This window comes from Colius striatus, chromosome 1 (genome assembly GCF_028858725.1).
Source record: "Colius striatus isolate bColStr4 chromosome 1, bColStr4.1.hap1, whole genome shotgun sequence".
Lineage (NCBI taxonomy): Eukaryota > Metazoa > Chordata > Aves > Coliiformes > Coliidae > Colius > Colius striatus.
Window position 1 is genome coordinate 204,415,072 of NC_084759.1, and position 24,086 is coordinate 204,439,157.

Below are 24,086 nucleotides of genomic sequence, written 5' to 3' on the forward strand. Positions count from 1 at the left end.
TCTGGACGGAGCTGTGGCCTTTTTTTGGGGGGAGCCTTGGGGTTCCTCTCCCAGGGGGTCACTATCAAGAGATAGAGTTGCAATGGCTCTGCAGGAGAGGGTCTCGATTTGCTCCTGCTCTCCAGGATCCCTGCAGGCAGGCTGCCTTCCCCTTGGGGAGACTTTTAGTAATACTGAGTTCATTTCCATGTCCACTCCAGAGGCTACAGAGCCCTTGGAGGGCAGTTAAAGCAGCATGACAGAAGTTACCTCCCGGTTTCCCATCTGCAGAGTGATGATGTGATGTTGGGGGGGAGGATTTGTGGGTTGTGGGGTTGTTTTTGTGTATGTGTATAATAGTTTTTCTCTAGGGCAAAGGCAGAGGAGAAGCTGTGAAAAGAACTCCACCTGAATATCTTGATGTCCCCAGAGCCAAGATTCCTCTGCAGTCTTTTCTTTTAACCCCTAGGGCTTTGTCACTTTGTCCATAGACTTCGAAAGAGAAAGAAATGAGAGAGAGAGAGAGAGAGAGGAGTGCTGTTCAGGTGACTCTGCTTACAGCCCATCAAAACTTGCACTTGGTAAAGATGATGATCTTGAGTGAGGCACGACTTGGTTTATCCCTCCCAGGGTGTCCCTGGCAGGACAGTTCTCAGCTGTCTATGCTCATGAGGGTTATGACTTGTTCAAGTTTGTAGGCAAGTTTCTGTTTCCCAGCCTGGTCGTCTTGATCAAGGGCTCCGAGTATCTGGAAAAGGAGAGAGAGACAGAGCAGTGATAGGGTTGTTATGGTTTTTTTCCCCACCAAAAGTACTGAGTCCAGCATCTTATAGCAGCAGGCTAGGTTTCTTTTTCTCTAGAGTAAGTCCTAAGCTTAGCTTAGATGATGCAAAGTGGGTCAGTCATCCAGCAGGGAGCTAGGCAGGCAGTTTGGGCTTGACTTGACCTTTCATTTCTTAAGTCCATCATCCCCTAGCCAGGTTGAAGATAGGCATCTCTGACACATGCTAGACCCTGGGAATGGATGGGCTGCCCCATGGTCTTACAGAACTGCCCTTCCTCCTGCAAGGCTCTTACCTCCTCACTGTACTTGCCAACGTAGGAGTATATCTCTGAGAGTGCACTCATGGTGTTGAACTCGTTCATATGCATGCGAGACTGCTCAGCCAAGTAGGCATTCATGTCCTGGTCACTGATGGCTGGCATTTTGGCAATGTCTGAATAATACCTGAGAGAGAGAGAGAGAGAGAAATATAGATGTTTCTTGAGGGGGAAGGTGTAAGGAGTCAAGAGATGAAAGCCACCAATGGTAAGGAGAAAGAACACATTGAGCACTTGCAGGTTCTTCATCGGTAATCTGCCTGGTCATGGTTTCTTCTACAGCAAAGGAGATGACTCAGTCCAAGAGGAAATTACTGAAGCACTGCTTCTGAAAACCAGATATGTATTTTATTTTCAACCTTATTCAAAGAGTGAAGACCCAAAGAGCACCCTGTAAACTCTCTCCAAGCCAGCAAAGAAGTAGGCAGTGCCTATTGGTGCTGGGTTCCTTTGTCAAGCCTTCAAGGGCTTTGAGCTCTGCCTCTGATCTCAGCTTTCCACTGAGAGCTCAGCATTTTGCTCTGATAGACCATGCTTACACCATTCACACCATGACATCTGCATCCATTCCTAGCATCATCCACATCCCCACTGAATCCAGTCTATCCCTTGCTACTCAGTGTCTCCCTTTTGCCCCAGATTTTAAGCTGGCCTGATGTCAGTTTATGGTAAAAGGCTTCAGTGCTCACAGCCCCACCCTGACTGGAGAAAATCACAGAATAGTAGGGGCTGGAAGGGACCTCTAGAGGTCATCTGGTCCAATCACTCTCCTAAAGCAGGTCCACTTAGAGAGTTTTGAAGGGGACTCCACAACATCCCTGGGAAGCTGAGGAATTACTGTTATCCCCCTTGAGCTCAGTAGGATTGGGGCTTCTTTCCACAGGATAAGGGTGCCCTAGAACCATTGCCCATCAAGCCCCATCAGCAGAGCAATGTGTCTTTAAGGAAGTTGCTATTTTGGATGTCCTTCGTCCCCTGGGTAAGGCAGGTCTTGGAGGACAAGGTTTGTGGAAGGCAATCAGTCACTGTCACTCGCAGCTGTGCTCTGCTGTCAACTGCTTAATTAGAGCCCATCATTTACATTTTTAATTTCTGCAATTTGACATTTTGTGCACATGGAAGAGAAAAAAAAAAAAGGAGGGGAAAAAAAAAAAAGCCTCATAGCTGCAACAATCCACAATTTTATAATTAGGAGGCAGAGGGGATGGGGAGCCAAAAGAGCTGACAGGTGTCCTGTAAACAGCCCCGAGACACCTGCTGAGACGGAGGCTGTTTTCCACTGCAGAGAAATTGGGCGCTGGAGTGCTGGATGATAAGGATCCTTCAGACAGACAAGTGGGGAAATACTCTCTCTGACAGAGCAGGGGCAAGCAGCTGCTGAAGTCTCCTGTGGAAGACAACACAGTGCCAGAGAGCTGTAAGGAAACCCCTCCACACCAGAAGGGTCCAGCTTTGCTCAGGCTGGTTTTGTGCCCTGCACTCCCATCCTGATTTATCACGATGGGGTGGTCTGAGTTCCTACTCTTGTAAGGAGAAGTGGGGGGTGATGTAACCTTTGGGAGAGAAAAGCATAAGAGGCAGAGATCTTTCTCCCAGCTCTGTGCATAGTCTTCTAGCCTGACTGCTTCCAGAGCTAAACTCTGTCTCATCATAAAACCTCATGCAAACCTCATTAACTTTACTGCAATTGCCAGCATGCACAACATTACTCTCTCCCTAGAGGCCTAGCTTCTTGTCTTCTGGGCTCAGGACCAGACAAAAATCTGAGGCTAACTCAGTCTCATGGTCTAAATATTGCCCACTCCCAATACACCAGTGATGAGAGGTCTGGGATTTTGTTTTAGACTCAGCCTAACTCTCAATCCCCAAGTGGACTCGAGCAGTTGTCTATGAGTACAGCAGGCATCTTGAAATCCCATGAGGACCTGTTCTGCAGAACTACTGCCAGCAGAAGACAACAAACAGGATGAATAAATACTTCTAGATATTTGCCACTTCCAGAAAAGCTCAAACAGATCTCAATATCATCTCTTAAGAGGAAGGTCTGCAAGCCCTGAGGCTGTTTAGCCTGGAGAAGATGGAAGGATGACCTTATCAATACCTTGATACCTTGGTCAGTGACAAGACAAGGGGTAATGTGCACAAGGTGGAACACAAGAAGTTCCACTCAAAGAAGAGGAGAAAGTCCTTTGGTGCTGAGGTGAGGAAGCCCTGGTCCAGGCTTCCCAGGGAGGGTGTGGAAACTCCTTCTCAGGAGGCTTCCAAATCCACTTGGACACGTTCCTGTGCCCCCTGATTGAGGGGAACCTGCTTTAGCAGAGTTGGGCTGGATGTCCCTTCCAATCCCCACTATTCTGTGACTCTGTGTGATTCTGTGATCATCAGCTGGACCAAATCAGACATGGACATGGTCTGAGATGGACTTCTGCCAAGAGAAAGCATCAGGAACTGGTGGCATCCGTGACAGTGCTATTGGAGGCTCTTTGGAGCAAAAGCACATTGCTGGGAAACAAAAAGGCTTATGGCCAAAAACAAAGGTGTGTCTTGGCACTCAGAGAAAACTACATCCATGTGCAACCAGCACAGTTCATAGACTTGTAGAGAAAAACAGCCTGCAATGCAGTGAAATGCATTGATTTATGGTGCCTAAGAAGAGCCCATGGAGAAGAGCCTAGCTCCTCATGAATATTACATAGGCACCCTCCTGCTTGGAGAAATGAAAAGTGAAGGGGATTATATCACAGCAAAAAATAAGTGAGGCTGGTGGAGGAAAGCAGAGGTTGGATTTGCCAGTCTGGCTCTGACAACCAGTTGAAATGCTCCTTTTCCTCTCCAGTTCTGCCAGTCATCAAATGATGGCAGGATAGCAAGTGGAGGGATAGGGTGCTTCCAAAAAGTGAAACACAGACACAGGTGTCATCTGCTTCTCCAAGCTTGTCCTGTCTCCCTTTTACCTAGTAGCAATGCTCTTCTGTGTCTGTGACTCAGAAAAAGCTTCCCAATTCCTTTCCAGCTCTTCAGAGATATTTCCCATGACTCAACTGAACAACAACAAGGAACACAAAATGTTCCCTGGGGTGAAGGATTGGATGAAAGGTTCTGAGTTTCAGGGCTTGGAGGCCTCTCCTGCAACAACACCCTCAAACTGAGATCTCAATGTCCTGGGTTCACAGACCATTGCTCACCACCATACCAAGTGTCCTGGTCTCCCCTGCACCCAATTCCCTGGGGCATCACACACCTGAGATGTCATTTCCCATTGAGACTGCCAACCAAGGGATTGTGGAAGTGTCTTTTGGAGAAAAAGTAAAGAAAGAAGAAGGGGAAAAAGATCTCCATGTACCAATAATCAAACTTAGCTGCTAGTACAGGGAGAAGACATATAATATCCTTCCATCAGAAGCCTGCCACGGCTGAATGACTTATTTATACACAACAGTTTCTAATGAAGCCATCATTGCACTATCTATAGAAATGATGAATGTGTATATTAAAGCATCCTAGCAGGGAGATGACAACATCCCTGCTGAGACTTTATTTACCTTCTATTTCAGCCCAGATCCCCAGAGGTACTTAGGGCCACTCTGCCATTTGCATACCCCTAATGTCTTCAAAACCACTGCAAAGCTGTCACCAAACCTCAGAGGTCCTTATATTTTCACTGACAGCATTTGCAAGGCTGCCTGTGTGCCTCATCCCCTCATCCCTGCAGCTGACAGCTCTCACTTACACCCTGGCTGAACTGTGAGGCAAAGCAGAAGGACTGAGATGCTCTTTCACCATGCTGGTCCTGAGAGCCACCAGATCTCACCTGAGACATGGGCAGATCATGGACTCACACTTCCACAGCCTCAGAGGCTGCATTAGCAAGCAGCGGGTTGGGAACATGAGACTAAGCCAGATTCCCCCTGAGTGAGACAGAAAGGTTGCAAAGCAGCAAATCTATGTTAGCCTGCCTTAAAAGGTTCAAGACAGAGAGTCCAAAGGAGAAGATAGTGACAACTTGGTCAGTTGTGCAGTGTTTGCTGGCTTGGTGCTGCAGATTTGCTGGTTTTCTACTCCAGTTTTGGTGATCTCCAGTGGGTCCTTTCCCAGCTCTTACCAGAATATCCTCAGATGCACACAAAGAGATCCTGATGTGGTTGAGTTTCCCTTGAATCACATGTTCTTACCTCAGTGCTGTTCATTCTCTGATGTGGCAGGAAATTTGGACATTAGACTTTAGAAGCAATAAAACCCACAAGAAATTTGGGTAAAACCATCACTCAGGTATATCAGAAACTCAGATGGAGATTGTGAGAGTTACTAGACCATAGGACGTGACTTCACAGGTATCATGAGCACAGTAACTCATCCCAGTCTGGCTTGAACAGGAAAGGCCATGATACCATCCACTACTCTGCTGTATGGGGAAAGAGTTTGGATACATCAATAACCAGTAGTACTCCCTCTTATTCTCAAAAAAACCCAGTTGTTCCCATTCACTGGCTGATTCCCCAGAGGCTGTGCTGCCATTCAGAGGGATCTCAACCAGTTTGAGAGGTGGGCACAGAGGAACATCCTGAGGCTCAACAAGGACAAGGGCAGAGTCCTGCAGCTGGGAAGGAACAACCCCATACACCAGGACAGGCTGGGGATTGACCTGCTGGAGAGCAGCTCTGCAGAGACACACCTGGGAGTGCTGGGGGAAAATAAACTGACCATGAGCCAGCAACGTGCCCTCGTGGGCAAGAAGCCAATGACGGCCGGGAGGCATCAAGAAGAGTGTGGGCAGCACGTCAAGGGAGGTTCTTCTCCCTCTATACTCTGCCTTGCTGAGGCCTCATCTGGAGTACTGTCCAGTTCTGGGGTTTTCAGCTCAAGAGAGACAGGGAACTGCTGGAGAGAGGCCAGTGCAGGGCCACCAAGATGCTCAGGGGACTGGAGCATCTTCCTGCTGAGGAAAGGCTGTGGGACCTGGGGCTGTTTGGTCTGGAGAAGAGGAGACTGAGGGGGTTCTCATTAATAAATGGTGTATGTTAGGAGATTGGGGCATCACTTTTTTTTCTGTTGTATCCAGAGACAGGACAAGGGGTGATGGGATGAAGCTGGAACACAAAAAGTTCCATTTAAACATAAAGAAAAACTCTTTCAGTGTTGAGGTCCAGGCACCAAGGGAGGGTGTGGAGGCTCCTTCCTTGGAGGGCTTCAAGCCCCACCTGGACACGTTCCTGTGTGACCTGATCTAGGTGACCCTGCTCCTGCAGGGGGGGGTTGGACTAGATGATCTCTGAAAGTCCCTTCCAACCCCTACCATTCTGTAATTCTATGATTCTAGGATTCCTTTCACATTCTCCTCTCCTGGATTGTCCATGGTTTTGTTTTGTTTGTTGGTTTGTTTTTCTAAGGAAAGCAACACATCAGTGAACCTGGGAACACATCTTGCCCTCCGTTCAGCCAGGGCTAAATGCTCTTGCCCTGGGTACCAACCAGAAAAGGCTCCTCAGTGGAGCTGTGTCACAAGAATGACTGTGTGCTGCCACTCAGTGACTCATTAACTCATCAAAAAGAGAAGAGAAAGGCCGTGTTGCCAGTGCTTCCTCTCCAGTCTGCAATGCTTCAGCACTGCCTTGGTGTAGGCAGCTTAGCATGGAGCTAATTGCCTTCCAAAAGATCTTTTTTGTCATGGTTGTTGTTGTGCCGAGGCTGGGTTGGGACTGCACTCATTAATAATCGTTTTAGCATATGAAAAGGCTTGTAAGGAATCCATGTGCTGCAGACAGCAGCCACAATTACAGCAATAACATAATTAGGGTTATGCAATAGCCGGCTGCATCCAGACCACTGAGGGAGGAAGAGGTGCATGAAAGGGATATGGGGGGCTGTTAGAACAGAGAAGGAAAGCTTGGGAGGAAGCTAAGGGACAGCTTTTTTTATGGGATGAAGTGAAGCAATGCAAGGACATGCTGTCACTTCTGTTGATGCAGCATGGCAGTTTTAGTTTCCTGAGAGGCAAATGAGCTGCCAAGTTTGAGTTTGTGCTGAGTCAGCTGCAGGCAGACACAAGACTCTGTTAGCCCAGACTGATGCTATTTTGGAGAGAGGTTCAAGGTCAGACTGTTAGACAGTGATTGGACTTTGTCAGTAATCACCTGACAAAGTTAGATGAAGACCTGTCAGTTCTTCCAGAGATTTGACTTGAAGATCTTAAGGTAGCAATTCTGTCTGTGTATAGAATCATACCATTGCTTTCATTTGGAAAGACTTTTAAGATCAAGTCCAACCCCTCACCTCACACTGCCACAGTCACCACTAACCCATGGTCATTGTCACCTCAGCTCCATGGCTTTGGGATCCCTCCAGGGCTGGGCACTCCCTCAGCTCCCTGGGCAGCCTGGCACAGGGGCTGACAACTCTCTCAGGGAAACAGTTCTGCCTAAGCTCCAGTCTAAACCTCCCCTGGGACAACTTGAGGCCATTTCCTCTTGTCCTGTCACTCCTTACTTAGAAGCAGAGACTGACCCCCTGTCAGGGAGTGTCAGAGAGTGCTCCTGGCTCCCCTCAGCCTCCTCTGCTCCAGGCTCAACACCCCCGTTCCCTCAGCTGCTCCTCACAGCCCTTGTGCTCCAGCCCCTTTCCCAGCTCTGGTGCCCATCTCTGTACGTGCTCCAGATTTGCATCCCCTAGCTTGGGCAAAGATTTTATGTTGCATGTGATTGGCTTTTCCTGCTGCTTTTTGTCTCAGGAAAAAACCAAAACAGTAGAAAAGTGAGTAGTCAATGGGTAAACCACTGAGTCAATGAATTAAGAGTGAATTGATTCACAGGCAGTTTCTATGGGTGAAGAAATAGTCCAGCATCGTCTCAGTGCAGGGGATGTGTGTGTCTGAGGCTGTACCCTTTGCATATAGACACATTTTCATCTTGCCTGCTGAAAGCTGCTCTAAGAGCAGCACGTTACTGCAACAAGAAAACATCAGGAGGGAGGTTTTTTGTACACTAAAAGTGAAGAAAGACAAGTGAATAGTCTTCAGATACACCAAAAGCTACAGCAGAGAGGCAGGGAATGAACTGTAACCCCTTGTCCCTGGGGATACAGTGAGATGTCATGGGCTTTAATTACAGCAAGGGAGATTTTGTCTGGCCATGGGGGAAAACACTCTGATGGGAAGGACAGGGAAGCATAGGAATGGATAACCTGAGGAGAGCAGAGGCTCTCTTGTTGGAGGGCTTTAAGAAAGGAGTAGACAAGCATTTGTCAGGAAGGCTTTAGACAGAGTTGATCCTGCCCTGAGGCAGGAGCTGGTTGAGTTGACCTCCTGAGGCCCCTTCCAGCACTGTTTTATCTCTACTGACAACACCCCTGTACCTTGACCTTTGCTATGCTATGTGCCTTCTTACTGGCAGGAAAAGGAGACACAGAAGACTGTATCATTTACAGTAGAACCAGGAATTGCACCTGTCATTTGATGATCTCTTCCAAAGCCCTTGGAGCCTCCCCAGTATTTCTGTTTCAAACCTCAATACCATTCAACATTAGCTTTTGTGCAGCTTATCATCTTTATTGTACTAAACTAGTCCAACTTTCCTTTCTAACACTAGCTGCAAAGTGTTCAACAGACACCACAATCATTGCACCATCTATTGAAAACAGAGTCCTGAAACCACAGGCTGACAATTTACACAGGTTAGGTCCTGAATGGGTACAGACTATCTGTTTTGTATACTCCAAGCACATTCCAACAGCATTTTCTAACAAGCTTGAGACCTCTACATCTAAAGGCTAATCCCATGTAAATCATAGTGTCTTCAGGACAAGGAAATAGTTGAGATGACAGACTCAGGACCTGGGTACCAACAGGTAAGTCAGGTAATATTTGCACTGAGGTCAACATAATAAACTGCAGACTTTATCATTCTGAATCCAACAGATCACATCACTTTAAAACTCTTTTAATCCTGAATCTGACAAGCTTATTTTGAATGGTCTTCACAGGAAGATTCTCAAAGTGTCAAGAACACTTCCAGCATCTCCATTGACTTTCAGCTTGTCTTTGAGGGGCTACTTTTAATGCTCAATAAGCAGCCAAAAGTCCCCGCAGAGATGAGGAAAAAAAAGCAGCACCAGCTCCTGTCCTTGCAGCACTGCAGGTATTTGGGGCACCAGTGTGCAGTGGAAAAACTCTTTGGCTTCTGTGTTTTGTGCTCTGGCCCTTTTTCAGTCTCCCACATCCCTGCTTCAGTGCCAGACTTAGGTAGGGAAACATGGTATTGATTGTGATGCAGGCAATTAAGCGGTGTTAATGAAGTTCAAACAAGTGTTATCATAAGCTTGGCAGCATGGAGAGAAATGAAAGGTCAGCCACAGCCCTTTGTCATCTTTTCAGTGTGGTGTTGAATGCTAATGAGACAGGCCCAATTAGAACAGGCTCCCCTTTGTATTGCTTGGGGATTGCATCAAATGCTCCCAAGTTCTCCAGATTTCTAGGCTCAAAGGGGACATTTGAAGTAAACTTGAAAAGGTGCAGATCTGAAGCTGCTCTAATGTAAATTCAGCAAAGCCTATCGAGTTTTACTAACAGAAGTCAGATGAGACTCTGGTCCACTGTTCCCATTCTTTTCCTCTTCCTTTTTTTTTTCTTCCAATAGACTCATATAATGATAATTGAAAAGCCTCCACCTTGTTCTAGAATACAGTCTCACTCCTCATGACTTCAACAAAAGCTAAATAGCCTGTCCTCCTTTCCTGGGTTAATTCTCCTCAAAAGAGGCCTCATCTGCTGCTGAAGGAAACCCAAGTTGGGGCTGCACCTACATGCTTTCTTAGCCATGCTTTTTCACAGCAGAAGAGCCCTGGGTGAGTAATTTGGGTGCTGAACCTGCTTTTTCCCAAAAGCTGGGATTTCTCAGTAGGAGTTTTTCAGCAGGCAGAGTCTGCCTTTGCTTCCAGTTGTGTTAAAAAAAGAGCTGTTGAAATTAAACTCCCAGTTGTGGAGCTAAACCAAAGCTCAGGCCAGAATCTGTAGCTGTTCCCTTCCCAATGTACATTCACTACCTAAAGAGGTGGGAAAATGACCTTTGAAGAACTTGAGGAGTGTACTTTCACCCACGTCTGCTTCTTATACTAAGAGTATTCCCTGCTTTGGGTTTTGTGAATCCTAAAGCCACACTCCACACAGAGAAACCGGCAGTTGCAAAGGGATGGCTTGCAGTGACCCAGCTCAGCTCCCATGTCAACAGACCTGCTAAAATTCAGGAGCCAGTTTTTAATCCAGAGTGCCTGCAAGTTGGGTTACGAGTGGGCAAAGAAGAATTTCATGAGATTCAACAAGGACAAATGCAGAGTCCTGCATCTGGGAAGGATCAAACCCTTGCACCAGCACAGGCTGGGGGTTGACCTGCTGGAGAGCAGCTCTGCACAGACACACCTGGGAGTGCTGGTGGATAATAAACTGACCATGAGCCAGCAACGTGCCCTCATGGGCAAGAAGCCAATGGCAGCCTGGGGGCAGCAAGCAGAGTGTGGGCAGCAGGTCAAGGGAGGTTCTTCTCCCTCTCTACTCTGCCCTGCTGAGGCCTCATCTGGAGTCCTGTGTCCAGTTCTGGGCTCCTCAGCTCAAGAGGGACAGGGAACTGCTGGAGAGAGGCCAGTGCAGGGACACCAAGATGCTCAGGGGACTGGAGCATCTTCCTGCAGAGGAAAGGCTGTGGGACCTGGGGCTGTTTAGTCTGGAGGAGACTGAGGGGGGAGCTCATTAATAGTTACAAATATCTCACTGGTGGGTGTCAGGAGGTTGGGGCAGCACTTTTTTTGACAGTATCCAGCAACAGGACAAGGGGTGATGGGATGAAGCTGGAACACAAAAAGTTCCACTTAAACATAAGGAAAAACTGTGTCAGTGTTTCAGTGAGGGAGCCCTGGCCCAGGCTGCCCAGGAAAGGTGTGGAGGCTCTTGCTCTGGAAGTCTTCAAGACCAATATGGACATGTTCCTGTGTGACCTGATCTAGGTGTACCTGCTTCTGCAGGGGGTTTCGACTGGATGATCTCTAAAGGTCCCTTCCAACCCCTTCCATTCTGTGATTCTACAATCTACCACTATCTAATTGCCCTCTTACAGTTTCTTCTGCATCCCAGAAGTTCATTTGATTTCAGTTTCTTCTGATTTGCTCAACAGCTTCTTAAACTCCCCAACTGAGGATCTTTTTATGTTATGATTCACTCTTTAAAGAAGTCTAGTAGCCTTGAAGGATGCCACCTCCAGCTGATGCTGACTATAGAAATAGCTCCAACCACTACTGGAAGCTCTGGATTTGGAAAAACTCCCTCAAAACGCATTTGCAGAACAGAGAAAAGGAATTCATTAACTGAGAGTGGAATTGAAATGATGTTTTATTCATCCTTGATAAGGTTTTTTCCTTGATCTCCCACAGCACCCAGGTGCCAGTGCCTTGTGTCAGTGGAATTGACACACAGAAATGTAAACAGGGCAGAAGCTGTAACCATATTCCAAACCCCACAGCCTTCCTTTGGGCTTCAGTTCAAGTTGTCAGACATCAGTGCAGATAACAACCCAGCACATGCTGGGCACACAAAGCCAGTGCTGTTTACTAGCAGCAGGAGGTGTTATGTACCTCGTTTGCAAACCCAGCTGTTTGGGAAAAAGGCCAGGGAAATGAGCACCTATTGCTGAAGATCACTGGGCCACAGGATTTAGCTGCAAAAAGTTGTAAAGGGAAATCAATACTAGAAAAAAAAAGCAAAATGGAAACTGCAGCCTTTTGTTTATGTATAAAAAACAGAGGCATTGCATGAGGAAACTCTGGTTTTCACCTGTGTACTTCAGTTTACTGCTGAAATGGACCATCTCCAGAGATAAAACACCAACCAAGGGTCACAGATAAAGCAATGCATCTATGCAGAGGTACCAACCACCCACTGCACACAAAGTTGTTCAGGCTTTACTAGAAAAAGACACCTTTTGGTGCAAACTTGATTTCTATATGAATGTCAAACACCTCTTTATCCCTACCCAGGCCAATGCAGCCATCAGCCTCCAATGCACACTAAGAAATTGGACACAGTACCAGAAGTAGGTCATAATTAAGCAAGGTAGCTTGTAAGAGCCTTTCAGGTTGCCTAGAAACAACATTTGCAGAAGTGTGTAACCACATCTAAAAATAATTGTCCAGACAAATCAGAGACCAATGGGAGTGTTATGGTAAAAAAATTCTCCTCGTGCCAACCAGGAGACAGACTTCTCTGATCAGTGATGTTCTTCCTCCACACCCTCAGAGAAAACCATCCCCACCAAAGGAAATACAGTGGTGTACAGAGCATTGTGCCTACAGCAGCAGAGGTCTCGTGTAACCTGCATGACATGGTATCAGTTTCAGACAGTTCCTATGAAGTCATCCAGACAAATCGTTGCTTCAAGCTGGATGGCAATGCACAGAGATGATCTGTAAGATAAACCTGTCTTTGTGTTTATGGAGCAGAAACCATTCTCCATCTGTGCAGTTCCCAAACTTGTCAATAGTGTCAAGCAAGAGTAGCATGTTGAAAAACAAAGCACAGATTACTTTCTGCAAGGCTTGCTCAGCAGACAGGCTCCTGAATGGAGTGTAAGATATGCTATTTGCATGTCCTGAAGAACAATCTTAGAGAAACTGAAGCCCCTGCATGCTGTAGGAATACTTGTCTTGGTTGTATTCCCTATAGAGCAGCTTTGGCAGACACTGACCTTCAGTGCAGTAGGTTGAACAGTACAGCTACAGGTTTTGCAGCTGTGGATAAAATGCTTGGAAAGATCTCTGACCTTCCAGAAAATAGCTGCAGAGCTTCAGTGACCAGCCTGTCAATGTTATGGTACCTCACTCAAAGCACAGAGGAGCCTCCAAGGAAAGCTGCTGGACTTGCAACAAGGGGAAATAAACATATGTCCCTTGGGATCTAGGCAACACAGGGACTGTCACAAAAATGCTGAGAACAGCAAACCACTTGTGGCATGTGTAGAAATACTTAGAAGACCGTGTACTTCACAGGGCTCAAACACATCACCTCCCCTTCCCTCCTCTCTCTATCACTTCTCAACAGTTTCTCCTCAAGAGAAACAATGACAAACACCTTCAGTTCACACCTCTAATTAAATTTCCATCTCTGCTGCAAGGCAAGTGGGAATAAAAGTATAACTTGGAGCTTTCTACTTAGGCCACAACCAAAGCATAAAAGCCCAGCAGCAGCCACCAAAAGCAATCCTGATGATGCCTCCTACCTCCATCCATGAAGCAAGGCCTCATTGTATCACTTGCTTCTGTCATTCCTGTTTCTAGAGCTAAAACCCACCTTTCCACCCAGTTCTTGTAGCTGGGGATGTCCTTGGCATAGAGGAGCTTGTTGGAGGGTGAGTCTTTGCCCAGCCGGTGCTCTGAGGTTGAGCAGGAGTCCATGAAAGTCTGAGCCACCACGGAGAGGCAGGCGTCTGTGATGCTGTTCTTGTGGATGTCGAACACAAACTGAGGGTTCTTGATCATGTTCACCCAGAACCTCAGTGGCAAGCTGCAAGAAGGGTGGAAGAGGTGAGTCAGTCAGCTCCTGGGCTTTGCTGTGTGAGGTTACAATAAGTGGTGGATGGGAATCAAAGATCACAGTGGATTCTGGCATCAGCTTTGGTATACAACACATTCCTCTCCAGGACTCTAGGGATGGCATTGGAGTCACCTTGGGAGTGGTTTTTGTCCCTGTTTTCCTTACAAGCCAGGTTTTTTAGGTCTCAAAGTCATCATCATCTTATTGAAGTCACATATAAGTTAATGAGAGTATAATTGAGGTGATGAAAATGACTCCTAATGTGTCTGTGCTGGGTTGCAGTGTAAAGCACTTCTTCAGATGAGGACAGGCATTGTATCTGCAAGACTGATGTGTTTGGCATTGAGGGACTTGGCTTTTATCCCTCATGGGAAGAGAGAGAGGTAGGGCTCCCAGGTTGAGGCTAGGAGTGTTAATGATACAGACTGTTTGCTGTGGACACGGTGTACTATCACTTTCCACAGCTCAAGCCCAAACCTCCATGTGATTCCCTCTCACACCAGGTGTGAAGCTGTCACTGTGTGACAGGGAAAACACTGCTGCCTCAAGGGAAAAAGAATTAAAGGAACTGGGAAACAAGTGTTGCAGCCTTTGAAAGGAAAAGTTGTCTGCCCTAACCAAGGAGATGTTATCCCAATGCAATCCAAAGCCCTTTCCACCCTCCCCCTCCTTCTCCAAAAGAGCATTTCATTTGTATGAGATGCCCTGAGGTATCTACCTCCAGACTGCCTCAAGCCTTTTTGTCAGGGCAAAGGCATTCAGATGATTGTGGCCTAGAAGCTGAGATGTGTCACTGATCACAGAGTCAGGCTCTTGTCTCTCTGTCAGACTGTTAAGTCTACCCTCAGTGTCTGCACCTTCCCAAGAGGTTATTCTTCAGCTTCACAAATTCACCTGGCGTTTAAGCTAAACTCCCCAGTTCCTCTGTTCCTGCCACTTGCTCATTACCCCCATGTCTTCACAGCACCAGAAAACATTTCTCTTCCACTCTGATAAGTTTCAGGTACCAGGAGCATGTAGTTTCAGGTACCAGGAGGCAGTTGAGCATGTCCTGACAAGGGGAATACACCACCTTTTCCTAAACCATTTTGTATTCTCCTGAGCCAGCAAAATCACAGAGCAAATGTAAGGAAAGACCCACACAGGGAATCCCATCAGTGAAATTCAGGAGGAGAGGGAGATGCTGGCAATTAGACCTGATGGAGTTGGTGCAGGGGAAACTATTTAGGCTGGGGATGGCTGTTCCTCTGCTGGAGGGATGAGGTGGGTGAGTGAACTGTGCAGACCTTCTGCAGGTGTTTGGATAGCAAAGACAGCCACAGTGAGGGTGAGCAGAGTGCATGTGTGTGTGCCTGAGTGTGTGTATGGGTGTGGGGATGATGTCCCTCGCTGGGAATAATGAAGCTCATGATGTGGCTTTCAGCTAATTTAATCTGATTGAACAGATTTCTTCACACTGCCCCTTTTCCCACATACACACACACACACACTGCTTTCCCTTCTCCCCCCTCCTTAAATAAACCTCCTGCTCATTTAGTCTGAGTGGCTGCAATCAGCCTTAGATTAGTGCTGCAGATAATGTTAATAATATGCTAATGTTTCATTAGTTGAAAGCCTCTTTGGTGCATGGGGTTTCTTTTTTGCTGTCACTGCGGTGTGTGAGGATCTGCCATCAGCATGGCTGGGAAAAGGAGCAAAATGCATGAGCTGGGAGCCCCATGGCTCTTCTCTGTTGTTCATTTTATAGTCCCTGTATTTGCACAGGAGAAGGGGAGGGAGTCATTCCCCCAGGGGACACTTTCCAACAGGGAGAGGAGCTGCAGAGATCTTTTCTCTCTGCCAATTCTGGCTTTTCCCCACTGTCCTGTTACATGTACAAAGAGGGGCTGCTGCTGGCAACTAGAACTGATGGCAGGCTTTGTCATCCACTCTGAAGGAGAGTCACATCCAACTCCAGATCTTTCAGTGCTTGGTACCATTTGAGATGCTTTCCTAGCCTCCAGCTGCCAGCTCAGGAGGGTACAAGTCTCCTGTGGGTGCTGCACATCCCCTGAAAATGTGTGAGATGCCTTAAAATATCTCAGATGGCACTAGATGCCTATGTGTGGGCAAACAAAAGAGAGCTCTAGCCCCACTCAGGCAACGGTGGGGATTCAAACACCCAGTCTAGATGAAGACAGTGGTCTCCTGTGCCTTCCCAGATATTCCTATGGGTGCAGACACTGCAGCAGTTAGGCAGTTCACCACTTTCCCTCATGAGGTTTCTCAGATATACTGCAATCTCCATGTAATACAGGGCAAACTAGGACCTATTTAGCCAAATTCCCCAAACATGAGAGCATCCTTTAGATCCTAGGACCTTCTGCCTTCCCCATTGGTTTGGAGAGACTGAGCATGTTGCTCTGAGCCCCACACCAGGCTCCTCAGCTCCCCCAGCAGCTAGATCTCAAACTGCATGTCCCTCTACTCTCCTTCCAGTGCAGGACACTGGATTGTAGTGGTACGTGTCACTCACCAATTGCTCTTCCAGGTGTGCCGCACGTGGGGGTCGTGGATGTTGTGCTTGTCAGCCTGCTCATCCAAGAAGTCAAACATGTATTTGATAGCCAGGGGAAGAGCACTGCCACGATGGGCAGTGCTGAAGATGGTCTCAAAGAGGTCATCTACAAATTTCTGGAGGGTTCCCTGTTGGGAGAAGGAAGAATGTGAGATACTGAGTATGAAGAGGATGTTGGATTTTGGTACCCCAGTGAAAACAGAGTATGCCTGTGGATCAGGACTAGAAAGTGTGACTGAAAAGCAGGTGCCATCTAATACCTGGTAAATGAGTTGGAAAGTTCAGTCCAGGTGTTGTTAAGCAGGCATGTGCATCTTCACAATATCCACTACAGCTGGATAGCAGATGGATGTAATAGGTCAAGATCTACCTGTCCTGGAGGGTGGCTGAGCTGTGGTGGGACACCAAGCTCTATGTCAGGTGTATGGTGGTGGAAAGGCCCTGATCTGTTTCCCCTGAGGTTCCTCTCTGCATCCCATCCTCAACTGCCTCAGCACACATGTGAGATGAAAACTAGCCATTTTCTATGCTGGCTTTGATCCAGGGCTCATTTCTGAGATAGGAATAGAAGTCAGATGACTGTAGAGCAGAGCAAGAAGTTGTCATTGAGACAAATGGGACGAGATTACCTGGAGAGAGATAGCTGTTTTATATGTGTGAGTGGTATAATAAATAACACAAATATCCTCTTAATCTCCAAGAGGCCTCCTCAGTTTTTACTACCCATTGGTATGGGAGTGAGGCAAATCCTAGAAGAAATGCATGGATGTGTCAGGTACTGCTCTGCATACCTCAGCAATGCCCACTGCAGCAGCTGCTGAGGTCTCTTTATTCTCCACTGGAAGAAGAATCCCAGATCCTCTCAAGGTCCCTTCCAACCCCTACCATTCTATGATTCTATGACCCTGTGCTAGGACAGTCACCTCAAAGAAGCTAGTGAGGACAGTTGACCTTTAGCAAGAAGGTGAAGAACTGGAATATCAGAAGTGTCCAGGTTTGGAGAAGAGGGCAGTTGAGGAGTGGCCATAACCAGATGGGCTGCAGGCTGGGTTTGGGGTTGAATTAGGCAAGCCAGGCTTTCCTTCTAAATGAGGAGCTCTAGCCCATGTTTGAACCTCTGCTCTGTCACCAGAGCTTCACAGGCATTTTATATGTGAACAAACTTCACAGCTGCTAAAATAACCAAAAAGCAATCAAATCTCCAGCAAACATTTCCTGATATGCAAAATTTCCTCTTCTGAAAAGTAAAACCCTTCCCTTTTCTCTGCAGACCCAGGAAAGAAATTCTCCTCACTTGAAATGAAGCACCAGGTTCCACCAGAGTGGCTCAGGTTTACATAGTGCTAACAAAACCTTAATTAGAAAGCTGGTGTCTCTTGCTGATTCACCACTTGATTTATTCTTCAGGAAACAAGCAGAGATACCTTTTGCTTGTGTGAACTTCTATAGGGTGAATAAAGCCCTGCAACACACATCTGACTCAGAAAGGACCCCTGAGGGGAGATCTTGTTGGTCTGACATGGAAGAGCTGCCCTCAGGTTCAGTTTCTGGAGGGAATTGGCTGTCTGCATGCTCACCCAGACAAACACAAATAAAACCTCTGAGGTTTTTAAGCAAGAGACTCTAGGTCTGAGAGGTCAGGGATTCACCAGAATAAAAATCATTGTCAGTTCAACTAAATATTCCCTGGGATTGGATTAACAGCAACTGCTCTCTCTCCTCTTTCCATCCCTCAAATAGTCATGATGGGAAAATTGCTCAGCCCAAGAGGGGAAACAATAAACCCTCAGCCTTTCTAATGTCTCAGTTGCTGTGCATGTTTTGCAGCTGCTTCCCTGCCATCTCCACAAAATAAAACCCCTACAACAACCAAACCTGTGTGTTAAATTTGTGATCTGGAACAGAAAGCAAAAGGGATTCAGTGGTGGGGTAGAGGGCACATCCCCAGGCAGTGTAAATCAGCGCTGGTCCAATGCTTGCTGGTTTACACCAGCTGGGGTCTGAGCCCTAGGGAGTATCATTTTCTGTTAATGTTTTGTGATCCATAAAAGCATCTTGATGCCAGGGAGCTGGGCATGTACCAGGGGCTAAAGACAAAGCCACTTTGTCTTCAAATCCACTGTAGACAGCCTGAGTGAGGCTGCAGAGTCAGACATCAGAGGCAAAATGAGTCGAGGAACAAATGTGCAGGTAAAACTACATGGTAGGACTTCAGGGTATGATGGAGACCTGTCTGATGGCAAACTCAGGTGGTGTGTGCATGAGCACATGAAATTGTGTTTGTGCCTCTTAATGCCCTGACAAGAAATGGCAGTAGTCAAAGGGAGATTGGGCTGTTGGGTCACTGGTTTAACCCTGCTCAAAGTCATGATCTGAGCAACAACTACTCTGCAGTTTCCACTTCTGGGATGCACTGAGACAACTCTCATGGTAAAGAGATTTGGGCATAGAGATACCCTGTGCTGCAAGAGGACATCAGATCTGTACAGGGAGGCTGTCTCTGATTAAACTGACCTCCTCCCCACCTGGCCTAGTCCCTGTTGGGATGCAAAAGATCCTTGCAGCCTCTTCATTAATGCAGGCTTCTCCACCATCCACGGGGTGGAAGAGAATATAAATGTCAGTTCAGCCCACACTCTTGTAGCACCTTTAGGAATGAGATTGGTGGATCCACTTAGGATGCTGCTTTCCAGTATTTTGGGGAATATGGATTGGGCAGATGGGATTTTACCAACTTCCCAACACAGCTTTTGCCCTCCCTGCAGAGACACCACGGGCCAGCTGTGATGTGTGAGATGTGTCTGGAGATTCAGTCCAGGATGTTCCTGCGTTGCTCTCACCTGACTTAGTCTGTGTTTTCTCTTTTGGACTCTGGGCTTTCCATGTCTCAGTGATGATGGGTATATATTTGCTTTCCTGGTCACCTATTAGCTACATTGTGGCCAACTTTTACCTCCTGCCAAGTAATCATCACAAGAATCTTTATGAGACCAGGGGAAAGGTGGAGAAGAACTTGTACCACAAAACTCAGAGGTCTGTGGCAAAGGAGCCTGTTTCAGACTGTGAGATGTGACACATCCTTGGAACCTGATCTGAGCATATTTTGTCCCTGGGTCTTAATTTGCTCAACTTTAGTACAAGCTACAAGCCAGGATAATCAACAACCACAGCACCTACCCTGGGCTGAGTTTCTCAATCAGTTGCATGGCCTTGTGTTCTTTGTTCCTTGTTGCTCTCCAGTATCTCTTTTCTGACCCTGCTTTCTAAATCCAAGCTCTTTTCCTATGTATTTTGAGCATTCCTCTTGCTCCATTTTCTTTCTACTCTCTATTTCCTTTTGGCATCCTTTGAGCTGTCTCTCTTCTAGGCAAGAAGCTCCACTGCAACCCTTAAAATAAGAGATTCTCACCCCCTTCCCGCCCCCACCACTTACCTTGGTGGCAAGTAATCTTGTCAGGTAGATCTCAGAGACCATCTTGCTGCCCCTGTCACCCTCTTTTTGGTCACCATGCTCATGGTTCTTCACCAAGTGCCACATCTTGACTCCACTCTCGAGGTCAGGGGTGATCATGGGCGTGCGGGAGCGGAGGCTGTCGGGGCTGCCGGTGTAACGGATCATGTTCTCTGCACAGAGAGAAGCAAAGGCTCAGCCTTGGTAGCACTTGTATCAGGATTAACAGGCTTCACCAAGGAAATGTGTTAATGGCATGGCACCTAACAGAAGCTTTTCATCACAAAGGCAAGGAGACATCCTCTGGCTGGGGTCAGGGGCAGGTACCTCTCCCGTTCACTATATGGAGTGAATCATACAGATTCTGATGGGAGGCTGGGACAGTCACAGTTGGTGAGTCCAGCCTGGAAGACATTTGGGTGTCCCAAGGCTGCTGCAGTACTGGAGTATCCCTTCTCTCACAGGCTCTGCATTTCCCTATCAGTATTAAATAAACTTCCATCAACCAATTTAGAGAACGAGTCTGATGAGAAGCAGCTGAGAGAACTCAGGCTGTTTAGCCCGGAGAAAAGGAGGCTGAGGGGAGACATGATCACTTTCTATAACTAATTGATGGGAGGTTGTAGTGAAGTGGGAGTCAATCTCTTCTCCCCAGTAATGAAAAACAGGACAAGAGGAAATGGGCTCAAATTGTGTCAGGTGAGGTTTAGGTGGGAGCTGAGGCAGAACTGTTTCCCTGAGAGGGTTGTCAGCCCCTGTGCCAGGCTGCCCAGGGAGGTGAGGGTGTCCCGAGCCCTGGAACTATTGCAAAGGCATGGTGCTGAGGTGCTGAGGACCATGGGTTAGTGATGGGCTTGGCAGTGTGAGGGGAAGGGTTGGACATGATGATCTTAAAGGTCTAAAAGCTCCCAAAGCAGCTGTATGGACCAGACCTCAGCATCAAAGCATTATCTTATGACTGAGTGACTTGCTCAGCAAAGACAAGTGATGTCAGCCAACCCAGACCTGGTGTCAATGTCCACAATATTAAATTAGAAGAGACTCAAGCACTGCCTTTCATCTGCCTGTGTACTTTGCCTCTTACCACATTCCTTGATAAAGCTTTGGGCTGGGACAACTCACACTGTCCATGTCAGAGACTGAGCAGGACTGGTTCAGGGGACAGCACCAGACAGTATGGGTACATACAATGTGCTTTACCAGCATGGATGTTAGCCATACCATGCCATGCTGCTTGGCATTATGGTCAGAAAACAGGCCATGTCCTTTTCACATGGCAATACTGATGTGATCAACATGTCTTTGTGTCTACCTCCCCACCCCTAGACTCAGGGTGAGCTCCCTCCTTCCTTTGGCATCAAGGCAATCCAGTGACTCCTGCCCAGCCATTCTCTTCACTCGCTGCTGCCAAATCTTGTTTTGACAGAAAGTAAACCAGATTCCCAGGTGGGCCCACACAAATTTCCTATTCAAAGACACCTTTAGCTTCCAAGTTTTACTTCCCTTTGCCTCTGAGTGATGGCCTGAGGCATTCCCCTCTCTCTGACCTCCCAGCAATTCAGACAGAGTCTTTTCCAACTGTAATTAATAGAAGAGTGTTGCACCTTTCTGCAGCAAGATCTGAATCAACCTCATTAATGCATTACCAATCTCTACATATTAATTATCAGATGGAATATCCTTTTTCTCTCTGGATGCTGTTTTCTTAATTGCAATTACCAATCACTTCTGACCCACCACATCTTCTCCTCCCCCTGCATTCTCCCACTCCCTTCTCCTGAAAAATCAAATGGCAAAAGAATTAAAGAAATTCAACACAAATTAACCCCTCTCAAGTCTTCCTTTTCAAAGGTCAGTGTGCCTTTCAGTAATTGCAACAACATGGCAAAGAGGATGAATATTAATAAGGTCTGGCGGATTGCTTATGTCCTTGGAGAAACAGGGAAGGGGCTCATTGGACATTGAGTAACTTCACTTTCCCTCAAGCTAAAGGGAGTAAGAAGGATTGGAGATGCTTTCATAAATTGAAACCTAATAATAGACTGATATGACATCACTCTGCACATTAGAGATGTTTTATTTTGCCATCCAGCATCACCATAGTGAGACATATCCTGGGCTGTAACTCTATTGCAGGGCAGATAGGTGTGTGATGGTGTGAGTGAGACTCAGGAAGTCTCTGTCTCTACAGAAGAATTTCCACCTGGTCTCTGTTTCACAGCTGTCTCATTCTCAGTCATCTCATGGGTAAAGTGGGAAGAACTCCACTGCCTTGGGATATACTGACATAAGACCTCAGTAAGTCATTTTTATTAGTATTCCAGGTGCAGATTCCCTTGGGATAAGAAGATAGCTGGGTGGAACACACAACACCCACACTGGGATGTAACTGTAGACAAGCTTTGCCCTGTGTAGATAGTCCCACATCTGTGACACAGATTCATCTTCACAACAGGCTGTGCTCAAAGAACTTTGCCCACCAGAATGACTGAGCCCATACAATGTGCAATGTTCCCCCTTGCCTCTTCTTGTGCAAACTCAAAGACTGAGATTCAGTGATCTAAAATATAGGCAGCTAATTATCTGGGCTCCTCCTTTCATTCATGAGGAAGGAAAAGTACTTCACAAGAGCAATCCAACCACTTGCATCAAGAGCTTGGACCAGATGCCCAAGTTTTAGATATCTAATTCCTCCTGCCATCTTTCAAGCAAACTTATCATCTAGTTATCTGTCCATCATTCTGTCTGTTGGTGCTCAGTGTCTTGTAACCACTGTGATCTCCAGCACACAAATCCTTACCATACTTGCTGGCTGATGTCCGTGAGACTGTGGAGTTGTTGACTGCATTGTAGGCAGTGACTTGCTTGGAGACTAAAGCTACCACAGATCCATCTGGCACCTGCAGAGAATAAAAGGGGACTTGGTCATTAAGCTTCTGAAAACTGGCAGGGGAGCATGTCAAGTACAGCAGAAACTGAATCAGCAAAAACTGAGCTGTAAACCAGTGTCACTGTAGACAGGACAGTAGCTTTGGACTACTGTCCAAAGTGTTTGCTTCACTGGGTCTGTGAACAACAAAAGGACAAAACCTCCACCACTGAAGCTTGTGCTGAGGCAATAGGACAACTGATGACAAACTAGACTCTGCTCCTGCTTCAGAGCTCAGTGATGACAACGTGAGTCTTTGCAGCAACCTCAGGAAAGCTGACACTGGGTTCTTATTCATGAGGAAGCTCTTATGCAGAATGGGAGCATGAGAGGAATAAAATCATCTCAGCTATTTCAGACATCAAGGATATGATATCCCATAGGGATGATAAAACTGATGTGAAATTTCCTGTTCCTTCCACTTCTATTAAAGGTGACACCTAGGCACCCAGCTCAGAAATGGATATCTACCTCTTCCACTTTGACTGATCCTGTCAGCCTCTCCATGCACAGTCTCCCCCTTTCCACATGACAAATGCACTGCTGGATTGAAGTGACTGACACAGCTTCTCTCCCTCTGCTGTGTCAGACAAAGGAAAAGCAGCAGGTTTGGAGTGTCTGTGCTCCAGGATGTCATGGGATAGTGTTTCAACAGACAGCAGAGCTTTCTGAAACAAGTCAGACTTTCTGTTTCTACAGCTTGGGGGATTCACGTGGGTCCTGTATCAGAAAAGTTAACAAGACAGGGGCTCAAAGGAGCCCTATCAGAATATCTGTGATAAATAAGACATCATAAAAAGGAGAGGGGTGGAAAAAAAAACCCTGCTACCAACCTCTAACTCTTGTCTGTGTAATGACAATAATTAGCACTTGCATAGAGTTTTTTATCTTCAAAGCACCACAGAGGCTAATTAAATAGCCCCTCAGCAATCATGGAAGGTAATTATTGGCTCTTTGTAGTTTTAGCCCCACACTACAGATGGGGAAACTGAGGCAACAGGCATATCAATGTCCACCCCAGCACACTCTGTCTCTGCCCTCAGGATAGCCAGGGTAAATGATGTAGAGTTAACACCCTGGCAGTTGAGATCTGTTCTGCCCTCGATCATCTGTGTAGCTGGAAGCTCATTGCCTGAAGCAAACAATTGGTAAAAAAACATAGAAAGGAAAGAAAAATAGGCCTGGTTTGTTGGTGAAGTAAAATGAAAAATATCCCTGCTGCACCTGAAAAAAAAAACCCCTTTCTGGAGTCAGTCAGCAAGGCTTCAGTCACTCTGAAAAGGAAAGTTTGGGTTCCTTTTCAAATTATTACTTGCTGCCTCCTCAGGTCAGCTCTTCAATGAGAAACAGTCTATCTTGTTATGAAACAGGGATTGCTAAGGTGTGATGGAGGAAATGACAAAGTTGTCAGCATCGGATTAAACCTAATGAGGTGCTCTGACTTATTTTTTTCCTTTTGGCAAGAAGGGAAAGGAGTAGGGAGAGCTTGTGACCACAACTCCAT

At 46.7% G+C, this 24,086-nt stretch overlaps 1 protein-coding gene across 1 annotated transcript in view; it reads right to left on the reverse strand.

Annotated features, from left to right (window-relative positions):
- Positions 1–631: 631 nt before the first annotated feature.
- PLXNA4 (plexin A4) overlaps positions 632–24,086 on the reverse strand; it is a 453,732-nt gene continuing 430,277 nt past the window's right edge. Inside the window, exons 26-31 of the mRNA XM_061989565.1 lie at positions 22,454–22,553; positions 19,636–19,826; positions 16,161–16,330; positions 13,403–13,615; positions 1,057–1,207; positions 632–727 (exon numbers count right to left, since the gene is read on the reverse strand). Of these exons, the coding sequence (XP_061845549.1) occupies positions 632–727; positions 1,057–1,207; positions 13,403–13,615; positions 16,161–16,330; positions 19,636–19,826; positions 22,454–22,553 (921 nt within the window). The remainder of the gene's footprint in view (positions 728–1,056; positions 1,208–13,402; positions 13,616–16,160; positions 16,331–19,635; positions 19,827–22,453; positions 22,554–24,086) is intronic.